The sequence below is a fragment of the Lutjanus erythropterus genome, chromosome 9 (assembly GCF_056507025.1).
Source record: "Lutjanus erythropterus isolate fLutEry1 chromosome 9, fLutEry1.hap2, whole genome shotgun sequence".
Lineage (NCBI taxonomy): Eukaryota > Metazoa > Chordata > Actinopteri > Lutjaniformes > Lutjanidae > Lutjanus > Lutjanus erythropterus.
In genome coordinates, this window is record NC_139325.1 from 20,189,096 (window position 1) to 20,210,424 (window position 21,329).

At 38.1% G+C, this 21,329-nt stretch overlaps 2 protein-coding genes across 3 annotated transcripts in view; one reads left to right on the forward strand and one right to left on the reverse strand.

Annotated features, from left to right (window-relative positions):
* aplp1 (amyloid beta (A4) precursor-like protein 1) overlaps window positions 1-7,299 on the reverse strand; it is a 49,433-nt gene extending 42,134 nt beyond the window's left edge. For both annotated transcript variants that reach the window (XM_084726402.1, XM_084726401.1), the window contains exon 1: window positions 7,025-7,299. In XM_084726402.1, the coding sequence (XP_084582528.1) occupies window positions 7,025-7,090 (66 nt within the window). In that variant the 5' untranslated portion in view covers window positions 7,091-7,299. The remainder of the gene's footprint in view (window positions 1-7,024) is intronic.
* Window positions 7,300-10,764: 3,465 nt separating this feature from the next.
* st14 (ST14 transmembrane serine protease matriptase) overlaps window positions 10,765-21,329 on the forward strand; it is a 28,436-nt gene continuing 17,871 nt past the window's right edge. Inside the window, exons 1-3 of the mRNA XM_084726444.1 lie at window positions 10,765-10,934; window positions 19,145-19,280; window positions 19,945-20,105. Coding sequence (XP_084582570.1) covers window positions 10,908-10,934; window positions 19,145-19,280; window positions 19,945-20,105 — 324 coding nt within the window. The 5' untranslated portion in view covers window positions 10,765-10,907. The remainder of the gene's footprint in view (window positions 10,935-19,144; window positions 19,281-19,944; window positions 20,106-21,329) is intronic.

Here is a 21,329-nt window from a genome sequence, read left to right on the forward strand (position 1 = left end):
CACAGTTACAATGTTGTCGATTGCAAGAATGGCCAAAAGGGTGCATAAACATCATTCATTAGTTTGTCACCTCTAGGAACAGCTGAATTGCTGCTAAGGCACATTTACAACACTCATTTCCTCTGGTTCAGTGTAGCTCTCATTTCACAATGACTCTGCAGGATTTAATCCAGCTCCTGTGTGTGTGCCGCACTTGAAAACCTTGGAAAGGAAGCTAGATACAGAGAACAGGGGGAAAAACATGTGATACAATAAAACGGTACGTTTTATGCCCACTGGCACACGGATATAGTAGAGAATAGCAAGCACACAGGAATCCATTAGTGGAACCCGATTATCTCTTGGCTCTAAAATTAATTAAGTGAGTGTAGGGCAGAGTGTGTGCATGTGTGTGTGTGTGAGAGAGAGAGAGAGAGAGATCTGGTTGTCCTTATCTTTTTTTTTGTTTTGTTTTTTTAACAAATCCTCTTGTGTTACTGCACTGAAAGGCAGATGGGGGTGGGAGGTGCATGAATCTGTATGGCTGTATTCCAGCACGAGGCCTGAAATTGCTGTTGGTGGGGATGTGGTGGTAGTAGAGGGGGGTGAGGGGGTTATACTGCGACTTTGTGACTCACCAGTTTCAATTAATCTTCAGCTGTACTAACATGTGCTACTCTTTCCTTTCTTTCTCTCCGTCTCATTCTTCCATTTATACTCTCTGCCGTCACAGACACCTGGTGTTTCCTGAAACCTGTAGATGGAGTACTGTGGGTGAGCTTCTGGTTCTGCCTCTACTATTCTCTGGCAGCCTCTCTGGACTACAGTGCTCAGGCTCAGGTTCACGCTGCAGTCATTTATCTTGACAAATACAGAAGCACACCTGTAGTCCCTAGTCCCCATTTTATCAAATGTGCCAACTAGTGCTGTCAATCAATTAAAATATTTAATCGTGACTAATCGCATGACTGTCTGTAGTTAACTGTGATTAATTGCAAAAGAATTGCACACTTTTTTATCTGTTCAAAATGTACCTTAAATGGATATTTTTCAACTGTTTAAAATGGAATTCAAATGTAACTTCATTAAATAAAATACATTAACCAAAAACAATGACAAATATTGTCCAGAAACTCTCAAAGGCACTGTATTTGGCATAAAAAATATGCTCAAATAATAACATGACAAACCCAAGTCCATCAGGCACAGATGAGCATACTGACCTTTAACATTAAGGCCAAAATGCACTAAAAACTTCAATAGAAAGTCAATTGAAGTTTCTATGGTGCACTGCAGGCTTCAGATTTAAAATTCCAACACCACAGAGCCAGCAGTCCTTTAGGAAAAGGTTGCTATTTATATGCATTTATTTATTTCTTTAGTATCATTATTGTTAATAATAGTTTATTTCTTTAATAAAATATTGTCCATCTTTATTCAGCTCAGTCTATATAATGAATGATGGTGTGCGATATTCATGTTTTTGTATTAAGATAACAGGATCATTTACACTCTGAGGTCGTTTTAGACAATAGCAGACAGAAAACTACACACCGTCACACACCGAGGAGATGAAGAGAGACAGCGTCTGGACTCTTCATCATGACTTACAATAATTCAGTGACAAATGTTTTGTGGAGGAGACGAGCGTCTGTCAGTTTAGTCTTTGCAGCAACAGATATTTGAATCTGTAGTGTTCAAACCACACAACTGTACAGTAACATCAGGATTCATCATCAATAAAGTTTTTATATTTGTCGGCACTTCACACACACGCTCTCCTCACTCCCTCCTCTCTGCAGCTCATCTCTCATCCCTCGCAGTTATGACTGATCGGCATGACGTTTTTGAGTATTTAAAAGTACACAAATCGGACTTGGGAGTAAAAAATTGTGCACCACAGAAGAATAAAATGTTTTTATATGAAGTCAACACATCTGTCCATATTCACTCTCTCTCTCTCTGCTGTGGGTCAGCCTTATTTTTACTTTTACCTGGTTTCAGGTGGAGCTGCAGCTCGACTAGCGCTCACTCATCTCCCTCCTCCTGTACTTCTGTTTTTTTGCGATAAACCAGTTGCATACGTAGAGAAGCCTGTTTACATCATCAGGTGACAGTGAAGCTCGCTTCTGATTCAGACCAGTATTATACAACATGCGTTGATCGTGAATCAAAAAAATTAGTGGCGTTAAAAGGAATTTGCATTAACACATTATTAACCTGTTAACTTTGACAACCCTAGCCACTACACATAAGCACAATCATTATTTATTGCTTTACTTCAATCAGGTTTTCCTGCTTCCTTTACTATAACAAAAAGAGAAGCATTTCTGCAGCAGTAGCTGTTTCCTTAATATCTCTGGTTGCATTAGATTATTGCAGGCTATATTGCACATCAATTACCAGGACAGCTAAATGACAATATCAGATATATTTTATAAACTCTGCATCAATGAAATGAAGTACTTGGATTTTGTTAAGATTATTTCATTTCCTGGATTAGCCAGAACAAATTACCAGACATTACTGTCTGGTAATTCTATCCATTAACAGTTTGATTAACAACATTATGGTAGGGCAGTATGGATAAAACCCACTTAATGGTATATAATTTCACATCATAAAAGAGCTGAAATGATTAGTCAATTGAGAAATTAGTCGACTGACAGAGAAGTAACTGACAACTATTTTGTCTGCTTATCAGCCTAGTGTGGTGCATGATTTATAAATATGGGTGTGGTTTCCATTTCCCAAAAAGATTCTAACCTGATGAAATTAAAGCTGGACTGAATCATTGACACCTTGAATCATTGTTACTTTTTTTTAAATCCATTTTGATGATCAAGTAGTCATTTAAGTGAACATTTCTAAAGTAAAACTCCAACAATTTTGATAACTGATTAATTGTTTCAGTCATTTTTAAAGCAAAAATATCAAACATAACAGTTCTAGTTTCTTGAACAGAAGGACTTGCTGCTTTTCTTTGTCATTTATGATATTAAATGAAGAGTCATTGGGTTTTATACTTTGTTGGACAAAAGAAGCAATTCGAGGAAGTCACACTGGGCACTGACAATTTTTTTATATTATCTATACATTATTATTATTATTATTATTATTATTATTATTATTATTATTATTACTATATCTGATATTAACAGTTAATTTTGGAATTAATCAGTGAATAATCAATAATGAAAATAATCAGTTGCAACCCTTGTAAAGTAAGTAACTTTGGCTTTGCAGTGTTGTTTGGCTGCCTAAAATATAACTTGGGCTTGTAAAATTGTGACCTTTTAACTATTTCCATTTCAAAAAAGATTAATGAATAAAGTAATGATAAGTTATAAATCAACATTAACTGACAATGGAAATAATTGATAGTGACAACCCTAATCACAATATCTACTGTACATATAGTGTAATAAAATTCAGTTAATGTATTGTCAACAGAAAAAATATGCAGTAATTAATGTTCTTTTGACAAACGCAGCAACTTTGGTACCTGACAAATCAAAGAACTGCATCACATTCAAGCAAAAATCATATAAAAATCTAATAATTCCACAAATCAGTCCTGCTCATTGATTGGTAGGGGTAGCTCACATGTTACAAATTTTATGGCAAAATCCCTGATAGCATATGCTCTAATATCACCACCTGCCCCTATTTACAGCATATATGTAACAAAGATGAAAGAAGACATGAAGGCTAGTGACACAAATCTGAACAAATTCAATTCAATCCAAACATCCTCAGCTTCATGAATGTCAGACTACATGACAGAAGTGTACAGGCTGCCCATAGAGGTGGTCGTTTCTTGTCATCTTTTCATGCGTGACCTTTTGTTCAGCGTGTCAATTAGCTAAATGCTTTGATTTGCTGTGACAGCTAGGTGCTATTACAGCTGAGATATCTGGGAAGCCATTACTCTACTTGACATATGTGACAACCTGGCATCAGTGCAACTGTTCAGTCGCAGCAACAACACAGGATGATGCAGAATTTGTTTTTCAGCTAAAAAAAAAAATTACTGAGGCTTCACTAATCCAGAACACTGTCTGGAAATTAAATTTACAAGCATGATTATATTGTGATTATCCCAACGCACTAACAAATTTCTATATTACAGCATAAAAGAGAGATCAAAACAAATTTGTCCAATTCACACGTTCAACTGTGTGAATGTTGAGTAAATTAAGGGAAGCTGACAGTTTTATTAGGACTAATACCACAGTGTAATCCAGCCAGCCAACCCTCTCACAGCGTAATCTTCAGCGTAAACCTTCATGGGCAGGTCTGCCTGTATGAAGCTAAAGCCTGTTCCTCAGCATAGCAGTAATCCCACTAAGGCTCTTAGAGAAGTGAAATTATTTCAGAATGAAAGGAGAGGCTTTATGACTGCTACAGACTCACTGTGGAAGATGGCTAATAAATAAACATCTCACAAATCCTCTTAGAGAACTTTAGGAGACTCTGAACCAACAGTCAAGATGTATCCAGATCCTACACTCCAAGAAATAAGGGTTCTGAAGGGCTTCTTCCCTAAGAGCTGGGGTTCTAAACAGAACCATTTGCTTCTGAAGAACCCTTTTTATGAAGACAGGGTTCATCATGGCTTCTTTGTAAGATTAAGGGTTCCACAAAGAACCTGTTTCATCCAAAAAAGAAAGAGTTTCTCAAGGATTACTGAGATCCTTTAAGAATTCTTTCATCAAAACTTCCTCAATGGTTCTTTGTACCATACTATAAAAACGTTATCAGTAGAACACCCTGGATGGGTTCTTGATAAAACCCTTGGAATATGAAAGGGTTCTTGTTAAAACCCCCTGGGTGGATTCTCCACGAAACCCTTGAAATACAAAAAGATTCTCAGTAGAACCCTCTTGTAGGGTTCTTGTTACTGCCTTTTGAAAGTGGAAAGATTCTGGGGAAAAAAAAAACTCAAGGACAGGGTCCTAGGTTCCATGAAGAACCAGTTCATCTAAAGAAACATTTTTGGAAGAAAGAGGACCTTGGGGAACTAGTCAAAGATCCCTCAAGGGGTCTTTGTACCATAATATAAAAAGGTTAGCGGTAGAACACCCTGGGTGGATTAATCTAAATGAAACCCTTGGAATATAAAAGGGTTCTCTGTAAAAACTTGTGGGTGTGCTCTAGATAAAAGCCTTAATGAAAAAAAGGTTATTGGTAGAACATCCTTAGTGGGTTCTAGATGAAATCCTTGGAAAATAAAAGGATTCTTGGTAGAACCCCCTGGGTGGGTTCTTGTTAGCACCCTTAGAAGGCAGAAAGATTCTGGATTGAGCCCACAGACAGGGTTCTGGATGGAACCATTGCACCAGAGAGGGGTTCTCTTAAAACCTAAGGGGTTCTAGGTGCAACCCTTTATGCTGTGTTCTACATAGAAATCTCTGAGGGGTTCCAAGTAGAACCTTTAGAGGGAAAAGGGTTCTATAAGGACAAGCTGAAGAACCCTTTATAGTTCTAGTTAGTGCCTTTATTTCTAAGAGTGCAGCTCAGCTACTGTATTTGGAGCAGGTCCATCCGCTCTGCGTTTCCAGGTACATTTGACCTGAGCTCAAAGCTCCAGCTGGGACATCATGACTCATCCTCCCTCCCTTCCTCCTCCCCCTCCACATTCATACGCACCTCCAACACCACCCCACCACGCTCCAACCTGGACTCATGCCTCGGTTCTATCACAGGCGGAGGGGGAGAGAGATGATGGATGGCTGAAAAGTTATTGAGAAATAAAGGTCGAGTCCATCAAACTGTGAGTCTGCTGTATGAAAGTCGTGATGAGACAGGAGGGAGAGGCGGGAGCAGCTGGTGGCCCATTGATCTGTCGCTCTGTACAAGAAACTTTTACTATCTCCTCTCCACCTATTGATGGAGACAGATGCCAATAGGATGACCCCCTGTCTCTCATTAGTACACTCTGGATCACACTCACTGCATGCACTGCATGTCCAGGGATATATCAAAGTCATACCATCTAGGATTGAAGCCTAAAGATTATTTTAATTTCTGATTAATCATCGTCTTGATTAATCGATTAGTTGTTTGGTTCATAAGATGTCATAAAATAGTGAGAAATGTCCACCAGTGTTTTCCAAAGCCAAGACGACATTCACAAATATTTTGTTTTGTCCACACTTCAAGGATGTTCCATTTACTGTCATATAGGACTATGGAAAACCAGAAAATATTCATATTTGAGAAACTGAATCCGAGAATCTGTAAATTTTATTCAAACCGATTAATGACAACTTATCGATTAATTGTTGCAGCTCTAGTTTCTCATGCATTTTCAAGGCCACATATTTAGAAATAGAGGTACATGAATTCTGACAATGGTTGACAATGGTTCTCCCTGTAAAATTTAATTTACAGGGAGAATCACTGGACGATCAGGGAGTTTTGTCATGTATTCACTGTTCTTTCATGGAGACCAAACGTAACACAGACCTGCAATTGAATATGCATGACTCCATCCTGCTCAAGAGCTGCACCACTCCTCTAAAAGCACGGATGCAAGCTGATTTCTCCCCCTGACAAGGCCAGATGGGAAAATGGGATATGATCTCCATCCTTCCACAGACAGAGCAAAAAAAAAAAAAAGGCCTGTGAAACATTTTTCATGTCCGACACAGGCCTAGACTTGACGCAGCGAGACAAATATACTAAAAAAAACCACATCTTTATGAATACTCTAATATGCACGCCCCTTGCTTCTTATCACAGTATTTGCATTTCAAATCCTTTCCCCATCACTGCATTTGTGTGGACATTGTGTGTCATTACTCTTGTTGACATAGGACGGTGCTCGGGGATGCATTTACAAATTAAACCTGCCCCAGATAAGCCTGTGCGTGTCAGCAATATGGAGATAGGAGATAGAAGAAGCAGCTGTATGCGTGGCATGTGCAATGTCGACATGGAAGTACAAAAAATAAACCATTTTTGCCAAACAGTCACATCGACATTCAGCAAAATTGCAATGCGCCATCGCTACAAATGATCCAGATTGTGTCGCTCTTACCTCGACGTTTTCCCACACGCAGTAGGACAATACAGCCATCAATAAAGGTATTGCGGTATGTCCCATTTTCTCGCCTTCTTTTGTCTTCTTTTTTATGACGGAGTTTCTCTTGTGGAAATAAACTGACTCCAACAAACGCTGTCTGGTTACATCAGCTGAAGTGGTGATGGACACTGCGTTCGCCGGAGCCCTCCTGTGATATCTCCTCCTGCGTCTGCGTCCTGCTCGCTCTTGCCGACGGTCTCTCCAATGGCAGCCTGGGATTTTCTGTGGATGAAGTCTGACAGAACCAAGCCCTGTTTCTGCGGGTATTTATCGCACGCTTTACTCACGGCGTCCACGCGGTGGCTTAGTGAAGAGAGACATCTGGTGGTGGTGGACTGAGATTGCACTGGCAGGATCCCAGGCTTGTCTGCTGAGTTCCTGCGTCAGTTTAAAGGGACAATCCAGAGAAAATAGAATAATATTACCCGTCAGATACGATTTAAGTTGATTTGTCCTCAAGCTGAACAGTAAGCAGACTGACTGACTAGGGGCTGACAGTCATCCTTTGACAGGTCTATAAAAACATATTTGTGCACTCATTAATAATACAATTGATATATTTTCACTATGACAGACAAGACGCAAGAAGTCAGTGTGGTCCAGTTGCAATTGGGGCAACTGTATCTCAAATAAAAGCACATCTCAAAGTAATCACATTACCATTTTAGTATCTAATGATGAGTTTCTTATGGTTCAAATTCTTTTACAAGGTGCTGACATTGGGTCATGTGGCACATAGATAACCCATTGTTACAATTGCCCCCGATCTCACAGCCAGGATAAAATATTGTATACTAGTTAGCAACACCTATATTAGCATAGGTTGTTCATGTTAATTTTTAAGCAATAACCTAGAGATCAAATTGATGTAACTTTAAATTTGCAGTCATCTAAACTTTAAACAGAAGAAAAAGTACCGTACAACAAAAAAAATATAAATTAGGAAAAAAAAATAGAAAAAACATTTAATTTTAATAATAATAATAATTCATTATACTTATATAGCGCTTTTCAAAATACTCAAAGACGCTTCACAAAAGACAAGAGAAAGAAAGAAACAACATACAGAAAAAAACAAACAAGGGATGAGGTGAAGAAACTGTCAATGGTTGAAGGCAGTGTTGAACAGATGAGTCAAGCAGTTTTTTGAATATGGGGAGAGAGGGCGAATCTCGGATGGCAAAAGTCTTTTTTTTTGGCTGAAAACTTGTTGAAATGATCCTGCTCCTTTTTCCACAAGCAGATCCCACTGACCATGTATGGAGTGTCATCACTCCAGCTTGTTTCTGACTGGAGGAATTGAGTGTGTTACATTTGTGCCCAGTCTGCCCAACTTACCAGCGACTTGGAGGGCAACATCAGAATTTAAGATAAGATGTGGAAGAGGTCCTAGTTGTCTTGGCATAAATGATTAAGTAGCCCAACTTGAGTGTATTTGATTTGATTTGAAGTTGAATATTAGATTTTTTAAAACAACTTTCTGTTGTTGAAGAGGACGTGGCTTAATAGGAGACTTTTCCCACATATTTTGGGATTGTTCTAAACTACAAGTCTATTGGGAGAAGGTACAAAAAAGGAAAAATGGAGAAACTTTGAACCCAGACACACCATTTGAACCACAGCATCTCTAAGGTGAGTAGGAAAAAACAAATTATATGTGTTCAGAGCTCTTGTTTTAATAGCCCTCAAAATGATGACGATAAACTGGCTTAATTTTCGCCCCTTATCATGGAACAATGAACCTAGAGACTGAAGGCTGTGAACCGTTAGAAAACTACAACTCTGGATGGACATTATTTTTAAAAAAGATGGTCTCATGCTTTATTAACATAGAAGAGTCACCTCACTGTACACATTCAGTTGCATAATTTGGGGTGAATGTGAAAGTATGAGACTTATTGTTAAGGAACCTGTTTCAATAAATGTTAAATATATCTATGTGTGTGTGTGTGTGTGTGTGTGTGTGTGTGTGTGTGTGTGTGTGTGTGTGTGTGTTTGCCCAGCCCTACATTCATGGAACAATCAAGAATCTATGAATTTACAAGTTTCGGATGTTTAAATGCTGGACACAACATGTCTTTGGTGCTTTACTAAAAAGTCCATTCTCAGTGTTAAAGTACCAGAAGCGTATGATTTTCACATCATGCTGTTTCAACACTGAGCAGCATCCAGACTAGATGTGATGTAACAGTCATTCTTACTAAAACACGTGTTAAACTCAGGTCTGAGGTGAGCATATAGAACGTTTCCCTTTTTTTTTTTTTAGATGAATGTGAAAATTTTGAAAGAAAAAAACATGAAGTGAACATTATTAACTTCAAGGGGGTAGAACTTACTGCAGGGCTGTTGTATCTTAGTTTCAGATACAATAAGATATGACACATTACTATGTGATGCACTTTATTTTATTGTCCCCATAGGGAAATTTGTCTTGGACTCAGATGTTGGACACATATAGCTGCCTTGATAGTAACAGTCAAAACAAAAACAAACTCTGCAACCACAATTTATACTTATTGCACATTACACATATGACACGATCAGTCACAAAAAGTCATAAGAACACCATAAAGCTATTGCACAGACCCTGCAGCCTCAACATATGAGTCTTCATTTCTTTCTTTGGACTTTTCGCTCATTTTTGTTGTTATCTTGTTCTTTTCTGGATACTTCAAACCTGAATGAGACAATAAAACAACCTGAGAAAGTTTGTTGGTTGAACTGCTCATAACTCATGTCCACACAGACGCCAAAACCTGTGATGAAGACTTTCAAGTAGATAGTTCCCATACATCAAAATGGCACTTAAAGTGAATGAAAAATAGCAACTTATGTTCTTCTGCCATCCAATGAAACAAAACTTTTATTAAATTACCTTTATGAAATATGAAATAAAATGTGTTGTCCAGTTTTTGGAGGTTGTATTTCATAGTTGTATTGGATGCATTATGTTAAAGGGTGTTGTTTTCCTGCTTTAGATACAATGAATACACAACTGTGTAACCTTCTCTCAACAAATAAGCACAATTCAGTCAAAAAATAAATGCAAACTCAGTATGAAATACCAAAATAGTGTAAAGCACCACTGTGAATGTACTTTAAAGCTTCAGGAAATTGGCTCCATTGTTTTATGGAGTAAAAAAACTAATGCTGATTATACTGCATATGTCTCCTGCAGTATGGACGTATTTGCATTTCAAGTTTATACTTGTATATTTTCTAAACCAGTGAAGTCAATAAAAGATTTTGTGGATTTGCACTTAGCATTTTTCCCATTTATCTTAGTTAAATGCTCCCCTTTCAAGCTATTATGTGATATGAATATCAAGTTTTTTGTCCATGGCTCTTGGCAGCAACATCCACAAACGGTCAGCAGGGGGAACACATGCTATGAAAATAAAGAAAACAACTTCCTCTCCAGCAAGTCACCCAAGCTGAGGAGCAGCAGGTGGTTGAAGAAAACGTTTACCTGCACCCGTTACATGTCAGAGCCAGCGGGTGATTATTTGTGCGGTCTGACTGTTAACTTTAGCACAGCGTGACGATAAACATGAAGCGTTCTGGCCACTGAAGTCTCCAGTGCAGCTGCAGCCTGCAGGTATTTGGGGCGTGGCTTGTTTCAAAGGTGTGTGAGGAAGAGGTCGATTCAGGTGTTTCCAAACCACGACGACACAGAAACAGCAGCTGATATTTGGATTGAATTTAAACGCCTGCTTATATACTTTTAATTGCTGTTTTTTTTACAGATTATAAAAATCAGGATTCATAACTCTGCAACATTTCTGGGAGGAGGAACAAAGGATTTGTCCTTTGGACTTCAGCTGGGTCGTTTTGAAAGATGCAAACCGCCAGATACAACTACGACGTAAGTTTGGTCAAACTTCACTTCCTTATATTATTTTGTATAATTGACAATGTGTGTTGTGTGTTATTTCTCACACAGTGAAACATATAGTTCCCCTAATGTTTCTTTGGTTTGGGCTCAGAGCTGTTGCTAACGTGTTTAATGTGGGAGCTGTGTGAATGTTTACACGATGAGGCCTACAGTAACACACACTTCAAACCCTCATACGTTTGACCACTGACAGGTTTCAGAGCCTTTCCCCCTCCTCAGAAGACAAATACTGATACTAGGATGGAGTTTTTACACTATTGTGGACGTTTGAATGAAATATTAAAGAAGGGCCACTTGATTAGTGTTAAATTGAGTCGTCTGTGGTGTTTTCATGTCTGTGCTGTCCTACTGTACAGACAGTGTTTGTTAACATCTGCACTGCCTTCAGTAAGCAACAGAGTACAGTAATTAATGGATCAGTTATCAATTATTAAATTAATCAGCAACTACTCTGACAATAGATTAATCAGTTTGAGTCTTTTATTTTCTTCTTCTTCTTAATTTACTGGTTTATTAGTTTTATGCACCAAATAACTAATCAGTTAATTAAGTAAATAATCAACAGATTAAACACTAATGAAAATAATTGCTGGTTACAGCCCAAGACAAAATCAAATATCGCAATATTTTTGCACAGATACCTCAATAGCAAACCAATATTTATTAATGTTGCGACAGCAGTGTAGGAATGACCATTGGTGCTTTCACGAAATATTAACACAATGAGATTCTAATAAATAATCCTCACTAATGTGGATATAATGAGAAAGGCAAGTAGTAGAACAGGTAAAACAGTCTGGTAAGTTCAGAAAATTGCACTTAAATGCAGCTTGTAAAACCAGGAAAAGACAATAATAATCATAACAAACTTCATTTACAGAGCAATTATCAAAGTAAAGTTACACAGTGCTTCACAAAGAGAGCGATAGAGGGGAAAATATTAAATAATAAACAAGAAATTAAAGAGCAATAAAATAAACATTTATGCCTTATCACAATATAACACTATCCAAAATCTAAGATGATATCTAGTGTCATATCAAAATATTAATACATTGCCCAGCACTGTGCTAAATTAAACATGAAATAACTGTTGGAAATGTGGGAAATTAAATTATTTAACTCTGCAGAATGTTTTTTTTCCCCCCACTGCTCATTTCCAAGCTATGCTTCATCTCTCTTACATGATGTATTCTTTACAAAACAAAGTTATTATTTCTTCAGTCACAAAGGCAGTTCTGTGAAGTCAGATGAAATGGTGGGGAGGCATCAAGAGACTTTGATGCTATTTGCTAATTTCACATTGATGTTTACCTTTTTAAAAAATAATTGTTCCTTTTTAGTTTGGTTTGTTCATCTATAGAGAAAAAAAACTTCAATTTGTTAACTATTTTCATAACCTACCACACATTATCTCATAGACTGTGATATGGATCAAGTTATTGTTGCGTTGATCTCTGTTCCCCCGTGCAGAAGGAAGGATAGAGGCGTAGAAAACATCAGCTAGACATACTGTGTCTGTATTGATATTGGTTTTATTTTCATCAGCTGTATGGATGGTATTTGGTTCATTATAAATTTGGCAGAATGACATTTACTGTAGATAATTCCAAAATATTAACTTTAAGTTTCTCAACCTGAGGAACTGTGGCTGAGTCACACTGAAACTGTTGAAGCTCTACAGCGGTGACTCATTTATTTCCCGCTGGCTGTAGTTGTTGTGTATCAACAATAACTGCAGGTATATTTCTTGGTGGAACACATTGAATTATTATTGACTGAATAACAAATACAATGGTATATAGTTGTTTTTTTGGGCAATAAAGACCATGAGTAAGCTGTCACTGTGATTTTCAATTATATTAGATCGACCAGGACAGCCTGTTAACTGTTTGAAAATCACAATAACCATTTCTTTTTGTTGTATAATATTTAAGCAGGCATGTGTTTTAAGTGATAATAGGACGCTAAAGCTACCGAAAGCTTATTTTGCCTAACCTGTGGGTCAAAATCTCCTGCAGCATATTGCATACATTATGTAAATACCCATAATACAGTTCTTGTTACTACATAATTCAGTCTTGTTTGAGATGAATGAAATACCAGTAGAGGATGTAGGCAGAAAATAGTGTCATGCAGCCAAAGGTGAACTTCACTCTGCAAAGGGACTCATTAATGGTTACATGGCTTTGGTCAGTGCTGCTGAAATTCACCAGCTCTCTACCACCTTTATTTGACAGCTTCATGAAAACAGCCTTAGCCTTGGGGAAATACACCCTGCAGTGTAGCAGAATGTGTACTGAGCTAAGACAGTGAGCAAACAGTAACAGGATTCAGGCAAAACAAACTGTTTTTCTTTCTTGATATAATGTGACATTAACAAGGACTTTGAAAAAAAAACAGCAGCTTGTTATCAAAGTGTTCATCATCCATCTCCCAGCTCAGAGATAGGATGCGGGGAGGCCCACACTTTAAAGGAATTTGACACAACTGAATTGGCAAGCGTGTTAGTTTTTTGAAAAGTTTGTGAGACTTCCCAAAGAAACAGTGAGCTGCACGTTGGCATTAGTTAACATCCAGTAAAAGTGTCTTCTGTAACATTTTGTGTAAAAAAAAGAAAAAAAGAAAAAAAAAGTTGTAGGTCGCAAAAATTATATATGAGTGCAGGTACATGAATACATTTTGTATTTGTTCAGCTTTGTGATGGTGGATAAGTAGGGCTTAGTGCTTTAGGTCATATATATCATATAACACATAAATATCACTTCTGTAAGACGGATGAAGAGGTGTATGTATGAAATCTGTCCTTCAGATTCATTTGCAGCTGCACAGTAAGCACACAATAACTTCACTTCCAGATTCCCAGTCTCATTGTCACGTAAATCTGGAGTGTGGTATCGCTTAGATTTAGATTCTGATTCTTCTTACTCATTTCAGTTCTTAATAATTGTTGATTTTTACTTCTTTTTACTTTACTGTGACAATAGAGAGAATCCCATCTTTGCAAAGTGTTTTGTAGTATTGTGTTTGCTAAACTGAGGTGATTGTTATAATAGATTTTGTACATTTCACCTACTTGTCAAGTAGCTTGGCAAAGGCTGAGTAAGTAAACTGAGAATAATGCTAGACTCACGAGTTAATAAGACAAACACATTAGGAAAGTAGTGAAAGTTGTTTAGGAATCAGTAAACAAAATCAAAACGTAAGATTTCTTAGTGATTCCTTTGGAAGTGATTCTTATGTAGAATTGGTTCTTGATGCTCCATCCTGCTTAATTCCTTACAGTTTATCACTTTAATGGTTTCTCCCTCTATTTAAAATGCTACAAAAGTGGAATTTCTTTCAGTTCTTTTTTTTTCAATTTACAATGAAAAAAACAGGCAAAACCTTAAACATTTAAATGTAACTGTAAGTAAACAGCTATCAAACCACTTTCCAAATCTACTTAAGGTGCCAAGGTTGTCATGCCACCCCTCTGCCTCTTGACTCTGAAAGCTTTGAGAGATTGCATAAGTGGCAGGAGAGAAACTGTTGGTAAATGAGCATTTCTTCCTTTGTTAATGTTTGATTACTCACAGACAATGAGATCAGTCATAGAGCTTGGATCAAATGGGAATACTGTACTATGATTAATGTAGTCTGTTCTCTGTTTATGTGGTGACTCAGTGGAGTGAGTAAATAATTCTTCAACCAAGGCCGTGCGGCTTTTCTCCTGCATTTCAAACCACATTTCGAGGGCAGCCATGTTGAAAACTGAGCCATTGAAGTGAAGTGAATGTGGTGTTAATGTCACGTCTCTGATTATTGACTCCACTGAATGATGCATTCTAATCAACAGCTGACAAAACTGGGGACAAGTTCAATCTTTCATAATGTCTAACGATGTGCAGTTATATTTACTTTCCCTCAGCCTGTGTTTGCCCTTTATCTGGGCTTTTCAGCGAGGTGGTAGTTTGCCACAAGGCTGTAGCACCACTCCTCCTCACACACGCTGCAGTCGAGACTAACTGCTAAATGTCTGCTCAGGGCTGCTGTCAGGTAGGAGATGTGTGTAGGTGTTTGTTCACGAAAGGTAAATACAAGACCACTGAAGCCTAAATGCATTGATTGGCTGTCGTATTTGATTGGCTCACTTGGTTGCAGTCTCTGGGCTGGTTTGTTTGGACAGAACAGATCAGTGCTGGTGAGTGTTTAGAAGGCATATGAGGGCTTTTTAAAGGAGAACTCCGCCGATTTTACACATCAAAGTCTGTTAACAGGTCTTGGGGAGTATTTTGGCATATGTGCAAAAAGTTATACAAAGCCTTCTGTGGCTTCAGAGGGAGATGCAAGAAATCTGATAAATTGCCTCAAGTGATGTCGCTTGAGGCAACATCAGTTGGGGCTGAAGGCTACAAGTTGGAAATGATAAAACTCTTGGGTGTGGAGTTGGAAAGAAGTGAATTTACCAGACCTCTGTAGCCTGCTCCCCATCTCTGCTTGAGGCCAGTGACTCCAGGCTACATTAGCCACACCTTGCATAACATCCACATCTTCAACTAAATTGTCAGCTGTTGAGTTGCATTGTGGGTAGTGTAGGTAACAGGTTTTGAAAAGGAAGAAGAGTGCCTGGAATAAATTATGAAAAAATGATAAATGATTTCTCAGGTTTGGCTGCATGACTTTTGATCATTTCTTTTAAGGTGTCCATTGTGAGCCTGACAGCATTATGGGGCGCAGTGCTAAATGTTTGGGGTACTCTTAGGCTGGATTACACTAACAAGGATTAATTTTTGAACCTGATTAAATCATGTTTTTAAATTATGTCATATTGAACTTTTAAACTATGTGAAAAAGAAAGATTAACCTCTTTAAACCCCAGTTTACTCTAAACCTAGATTAAATTTGATTTTATTGCAGTCAAATAAAACTCCAGTTTTAAAATGTGATCCAGTATTAACTTTAAACTTACCCTTGAGGAGGTTTAACTTTTAAAACAGCTGCCTTTGTGAGATTGATTGAGCAAAATAATGAGGTTTGCCAAATAAAGTTCGGAAACAGACTCAACCCAACTGAGTATTATGATGCATTTCTTCTTTCTTTCACTCCAGTTGATCTGTTAAAACTGTCAGTTTCTGCCTGGCTTCTCTTTTTCCTTTCCTTTCTGCTTTCCTTTTAAATCTTTGGCCATATTAATTCCCAGTCAAGTTTTTCTGAAAGGAGGTGAAATTACAGCTTCTCTGCTAGGCCATCATGCGTAGGCTAACTAGACTAGACTAGTGCTGTTTAGCTAACCAGCAAATAATGTAAGCTTGGATTTACTGAACAGATTAGTTTTTGATTATGCAACAGGGCTCTGCTTAATTTGAATCTGAATTGACTCATTTAAAGCCTACTTTTGCCAAATTCTGATCTAGTCTTAAGATCTAACCCGGAGCCGACTGTTTGGCCTCTGGTAATTTGTGCTGTATGTCACTGTGAAACTGCTTCATATAGCGCCCAGAAAATGCTCAAAATATGTTGAAAAACAACTTGAGCAGGTGCAGCACAATGGAATGGCAGCAGAACCACAAATACAGACTGGAACAGCCTCCTGTCATGGTCTAGATTTTCTAAGGCCTAAAAACAGAGACAAGAGAGGAGAAGAAGAAGCTTTCTCTAATACCACTTGAACTATATTATGCTTAAAAGGTTATTGTGAAACTTTTGCCCAGTGATGCCAAAAATGAACTGCCTACCTCAGCTTTAATACAGTACATAAAAATACATTCAATCTCTGCTTTATACACTTCTAGAGATCTTAATTGATATTAATAAATCATTTTAAATAAGGACCAGTGTTTAAATAACAAAGTAGCAGCTCTGCCTGAGGGTGACCTGCTTTTTTTTTTTTTTTTTAAACCACACCTAACACCAGTGTTAACTTTTTTCCCACTTGTTAAACTGGTCAGACTACTTAGAAATTTATCTGTAGCAACCGACTGCAGAATCATCCCCCACTCCTTAAGTTTACCAGCAATTTTGAACAGATAACTTGCTGCCTCATCTGCGGCCCAGATTGTTCTCTTGTCAAACAACGTTTTTTTAGTTTCCATCAGCATGTTCTGGCGTTTTCAGTGTCAGAAGACAGACCGTCTAATAATGGCCTACCCTGCTGAGCTGGTATTTGAAAAAAAAACACGACACATAGTTCAAAGATTGGATAGTATTTCTCTCTAGGAGTGAAGAATGGGTTATGATGAAGAGCATGTAATGGTTTTATTAGGCTGTGATCAGGGTGACGAAGACCCTGGAGCACTTGCTGACCCCATCTCTAATGATTCCCCTCATTCTGGCCCATGATTGCTGTTAGAGATTCCAATTAGAAAGCATGTGTGGAAGCCCAGGCCGGGTAAGAATAGGCCTTAATTGCCATGAGTTATCATCTAGACTCATGTAATTGAGCCCCCATCTTAAGGGGCAGCACATCTGACAAATTGATTTAATACCAAAGTGATTCTCCATCCCTAATGGCACTCGGGCTTCTTCACTCATGGGCTACAGGCACTGAATTCATTGTGTGTTGATTACTAACTGGCCTGAAACCTTTCTCTCAGTCCGCCCACTTGAGAAAGCTCAACAACAGACACACACACAGTTTCGACAGATATTCACACAGCCTAAAGCACTGTGCACATGCTCTCTACGAAGTATCCCTCAGTTATTATGCAATTAATGAACGCATGTATGTGTACATGAAGGTATGAGTGTGGGAGCTCTGTCACATTTACTGAACAGGTTTGACCAGTTTTGCACACATACGGTGTGTGTGCCGCCTGTTAAAACTTGTCACTCTGGCAAAGAAGTTTAAGGTGTTTCATGTCACATTTTTGTTCGTTATCGTGTCAAAGGTCAGCAGTTTATTTTTTCTCAGATATTGAGAAGTAAAAATATTCTAGCTTTACATCATTGTACATATAGTTTGTTCCTGGCATACGAACTTCCCCTGCCTGTCTTCCATGATTACACTGAGCTTGTTAATGGTAACATGTCGAAGATGTTTTCCTACTAAAATTTTAACAAGTGTAGACATTCATCACATACTCAGTGTGAGGGAGAGTGAGGCATTAATTATTTCTTTTATGGAATTGGTGTATTTACAGCGTGGTTCTCTAATTACAGTTTGAAAATCCCATTTGTGGGGGGCCCCCGTAGCTCACTCGGTAGACTGAGCACCCAATGTAGGCTACTGAGGCTTTAATCTAAATCAAACAAATCTTTTGGAGATTCCCAAATATCCATCATGTGTATTGTGCCATTCTGCATGGACTGAGGAGAAAATGTGATTTGTTCTGTCAGAAATTGAGACTCATCAATCGTCTTACAGGACTTATATGTCCTGATTCAATACTATCACAATACTTAGGTGACAATTCAATATGTATTGGGATTCTTAATTATTGCGATTTGTTATTATGATTTATTGTGATTTTTGTTTGCTTTTTGAACACTGGATCAGGGGGAAAAGTTCTATCATACACCAGAGACAGTATCTCATGATTCAGATTTCCAAAAACAGTGCACGTCACGTCAGCCTTTCTGAGTTTTATTTCAGGAGCATCATTACTGCACATGATAAGTAAATAAAACTGTTTTTGAAATGAGCTGATATATTCAGCTGTTGCCACTCATCAGGCTAGTGCAATAAGAATAATAAATAAAACAGAAAATAAAACTATGCCCTCTCTGTGCATGCAGGTCCACCTGGTGGTGGCTTCATTTTTAAACTCATTGGGAATTTTGAGTTCATGATAGTTTTCATTAAAGTATTTCCCAATATGTTAGCATTGAGCTAATGGACTAAGTACTAGTAATTGGCCTGTGATTAGCTAAAGTCTCTGTCACAGGCTAGAAAACAGATCAAAGAGGAGGAGTAGAACAAATTTTTGGACCTCTTGAATCACATTATGCTTAAAGGTTTTTCTGGAACTTTTGCCCAATTGTGCCAAAAAAAATAAACTGCCTAACCCAGCTTTAATGACCTAATCCTTGTAGGATAATTTGGGGATCTTTTTTAAGATGTTTGCTAATATAAATGATATACATCTTGATGCAATACACACTGCAGGAATTCACAGTGTAATCAGACTAAATGCTATGTGCAACCAGAACATGGTACATGTTTGCTGACTATGTTATACTCTTTTTTTTTTCTGTATCAGCACCATGAGCAGATCAACTTCTTAACCAGCAAAAAGAAGACCTCATCAAAGCGCAAGACTGGCATCGTGATCGGGGTTCTTGTGGCGCTTCTCATCCTCGCGGCTGTTGCAGCATTCCTCATTTGGCTGTTTGTCTGTGAGTATAGTTGAAAGCTTTCCTCTGCTCCATCACCCAGGGTGGAGACATGAAGTATGGCACTATGCTGCTTTTATATGTTTGAGTAAATTAAAGGGAAAGAACATCATGAGACATTGGACAGTCTCTGGACATTTCTGTACATAAATCAATGTTATTCTTGATAAAATTAAATGAGAAGTTGTGACTACTTACGTTCCCAACATCAGTTACTGCCAAGACAGGCATAACATCAGAAAGTGTAAAGTGGATCATTTCCACTTGCTGTTAAGGCACGACTCTTTGATATAAGAGTGTAAGAGTGGCTTGTTTGGACTTTGTAATTTCCCATTAGTGTTAGCCTGTTTGACAGCTCTGACTTTCTCGTTTAATAATGCAAAGGAGAAAAATGTCACAGAGTCCATGGCACAGCTTCCTTGTCATTTACACATACGTCTGATAAAAAGGCCTCTGAAGTCTTGATAAACAGCCTCTTGATTCAACTGGCTGTTTTAATTGCTCTGAGAGCCAAACTGTCTTCTTGGGATGAGATCACACTGTACAACTTTAAAATAGTGCTTCAAGGCCTGTTCAAAACCCCAAGTCTCCTCTTTCATCAAAGGCAGCTATCTTATAGCATTTTGTTGATCAAACACTTACCTCTCATCTGTGTCTCTCCTCCAAGTTAAAGATGCAGATTCAAAAGCCACCATTAGTAAGCAGCTCAACCCATCAGCGCAGGTCTTCAGTGGGCACATGAAGCTGGTTGGCGTACAGTATGACCAGAAGCTGGAGGATACCAACAGCAAGGAATTCAAGAATTTGGCGAGCAACCTGGAGGCAACTGTGAGTTTGACATCCAAAGAAAATGACTAACCTATTTTTGTTCCTTTTCTATCATCTACATTGTTAATTGTGAGCTATTTTGAGCAGAGTGTTACACTCATTCCCCTCTTTCACTTAGGATTAGTTATGGATGTTGTTTGGCATCGTGGAAATGCTTTTTTAAAAATGCCCCTTCAAATGCACGGAAAGTGCTGAAGGCACATTTGCGTGGGTGGAATAAAACGCTGTACATTCCCTTAGTAAATCCCTCAACAGCATCTCCTATTATTGGAGGCAGTGGAGATGTTTGTAGCACCACTTAGCAGCATGTTGATAGCAAGAAAAGCCTCGCTAACACCCAATTGAGCATACACTTTCTCAGTGAAAAGCTGCAGAAGTGAGGGTGTTAGGTATGGATTAGAATGGAAGTGGTCGACTGGAATATTAGATGACTAGATGATTGGGAGGCTAAGCGTTATGATGTACCCGGTTTGCACTTGCATACAACAAAAAGGACCTCTTTAAGGAAGAGGGTCAGATCTAGGTTACTGTTTACCAAGGTTGTCAAAGGTATTGCTGCCAAAATACCTTTTAGATGCCAGGCCTTCCAAACAATGCAATCTCCATTAATTCTACATTTGATACTAGAAAGGTGTGGAAGCTATAAGGCTGACTATAAGATAACCGTCAACTCTCAAGAAAATCCCAAGAGACCATGGTGAGAATCAAGTTATTGTTCAGGTTAAGTAAGTCACGAGTCGTGTCTTACTAAATTCTGATGATTTTTATGGGTTTTGTAATGATGATGAAGCTGGATGTAAAGGTGCTCATGTCACTAATTATGAGCTGCAGACCTTGCTGTCATTGAAAACATAATCCATGAATCCAGACTTTACAATTTATGGACAAGCGCCCTTCATTATAGTTGCCTCATTTATTGGCCTCTGCTGATCTGCCTCATCCTATGAGTTTGCACAGATTGCACTAGAAATCACTCAGTCGTTTTTCAAAAACAACGTAACTTCTCAACATCGAGAAGAATGCAAATGTTAAATAAAAAGTCAAGTCCTTTTGAGTCAAGTCTCAAATCATGAATAAGGCTGCATGATACGGTAAAAAAATTGACATTATTTGGACAGATATTTTGATGGTGATATGATTCATGATTAGTGGAAATTATAATTTTTCCATTACAATTTTCGTTTTTACTGAAAAAAAAACACCATTATGATGTGACATTTGTTG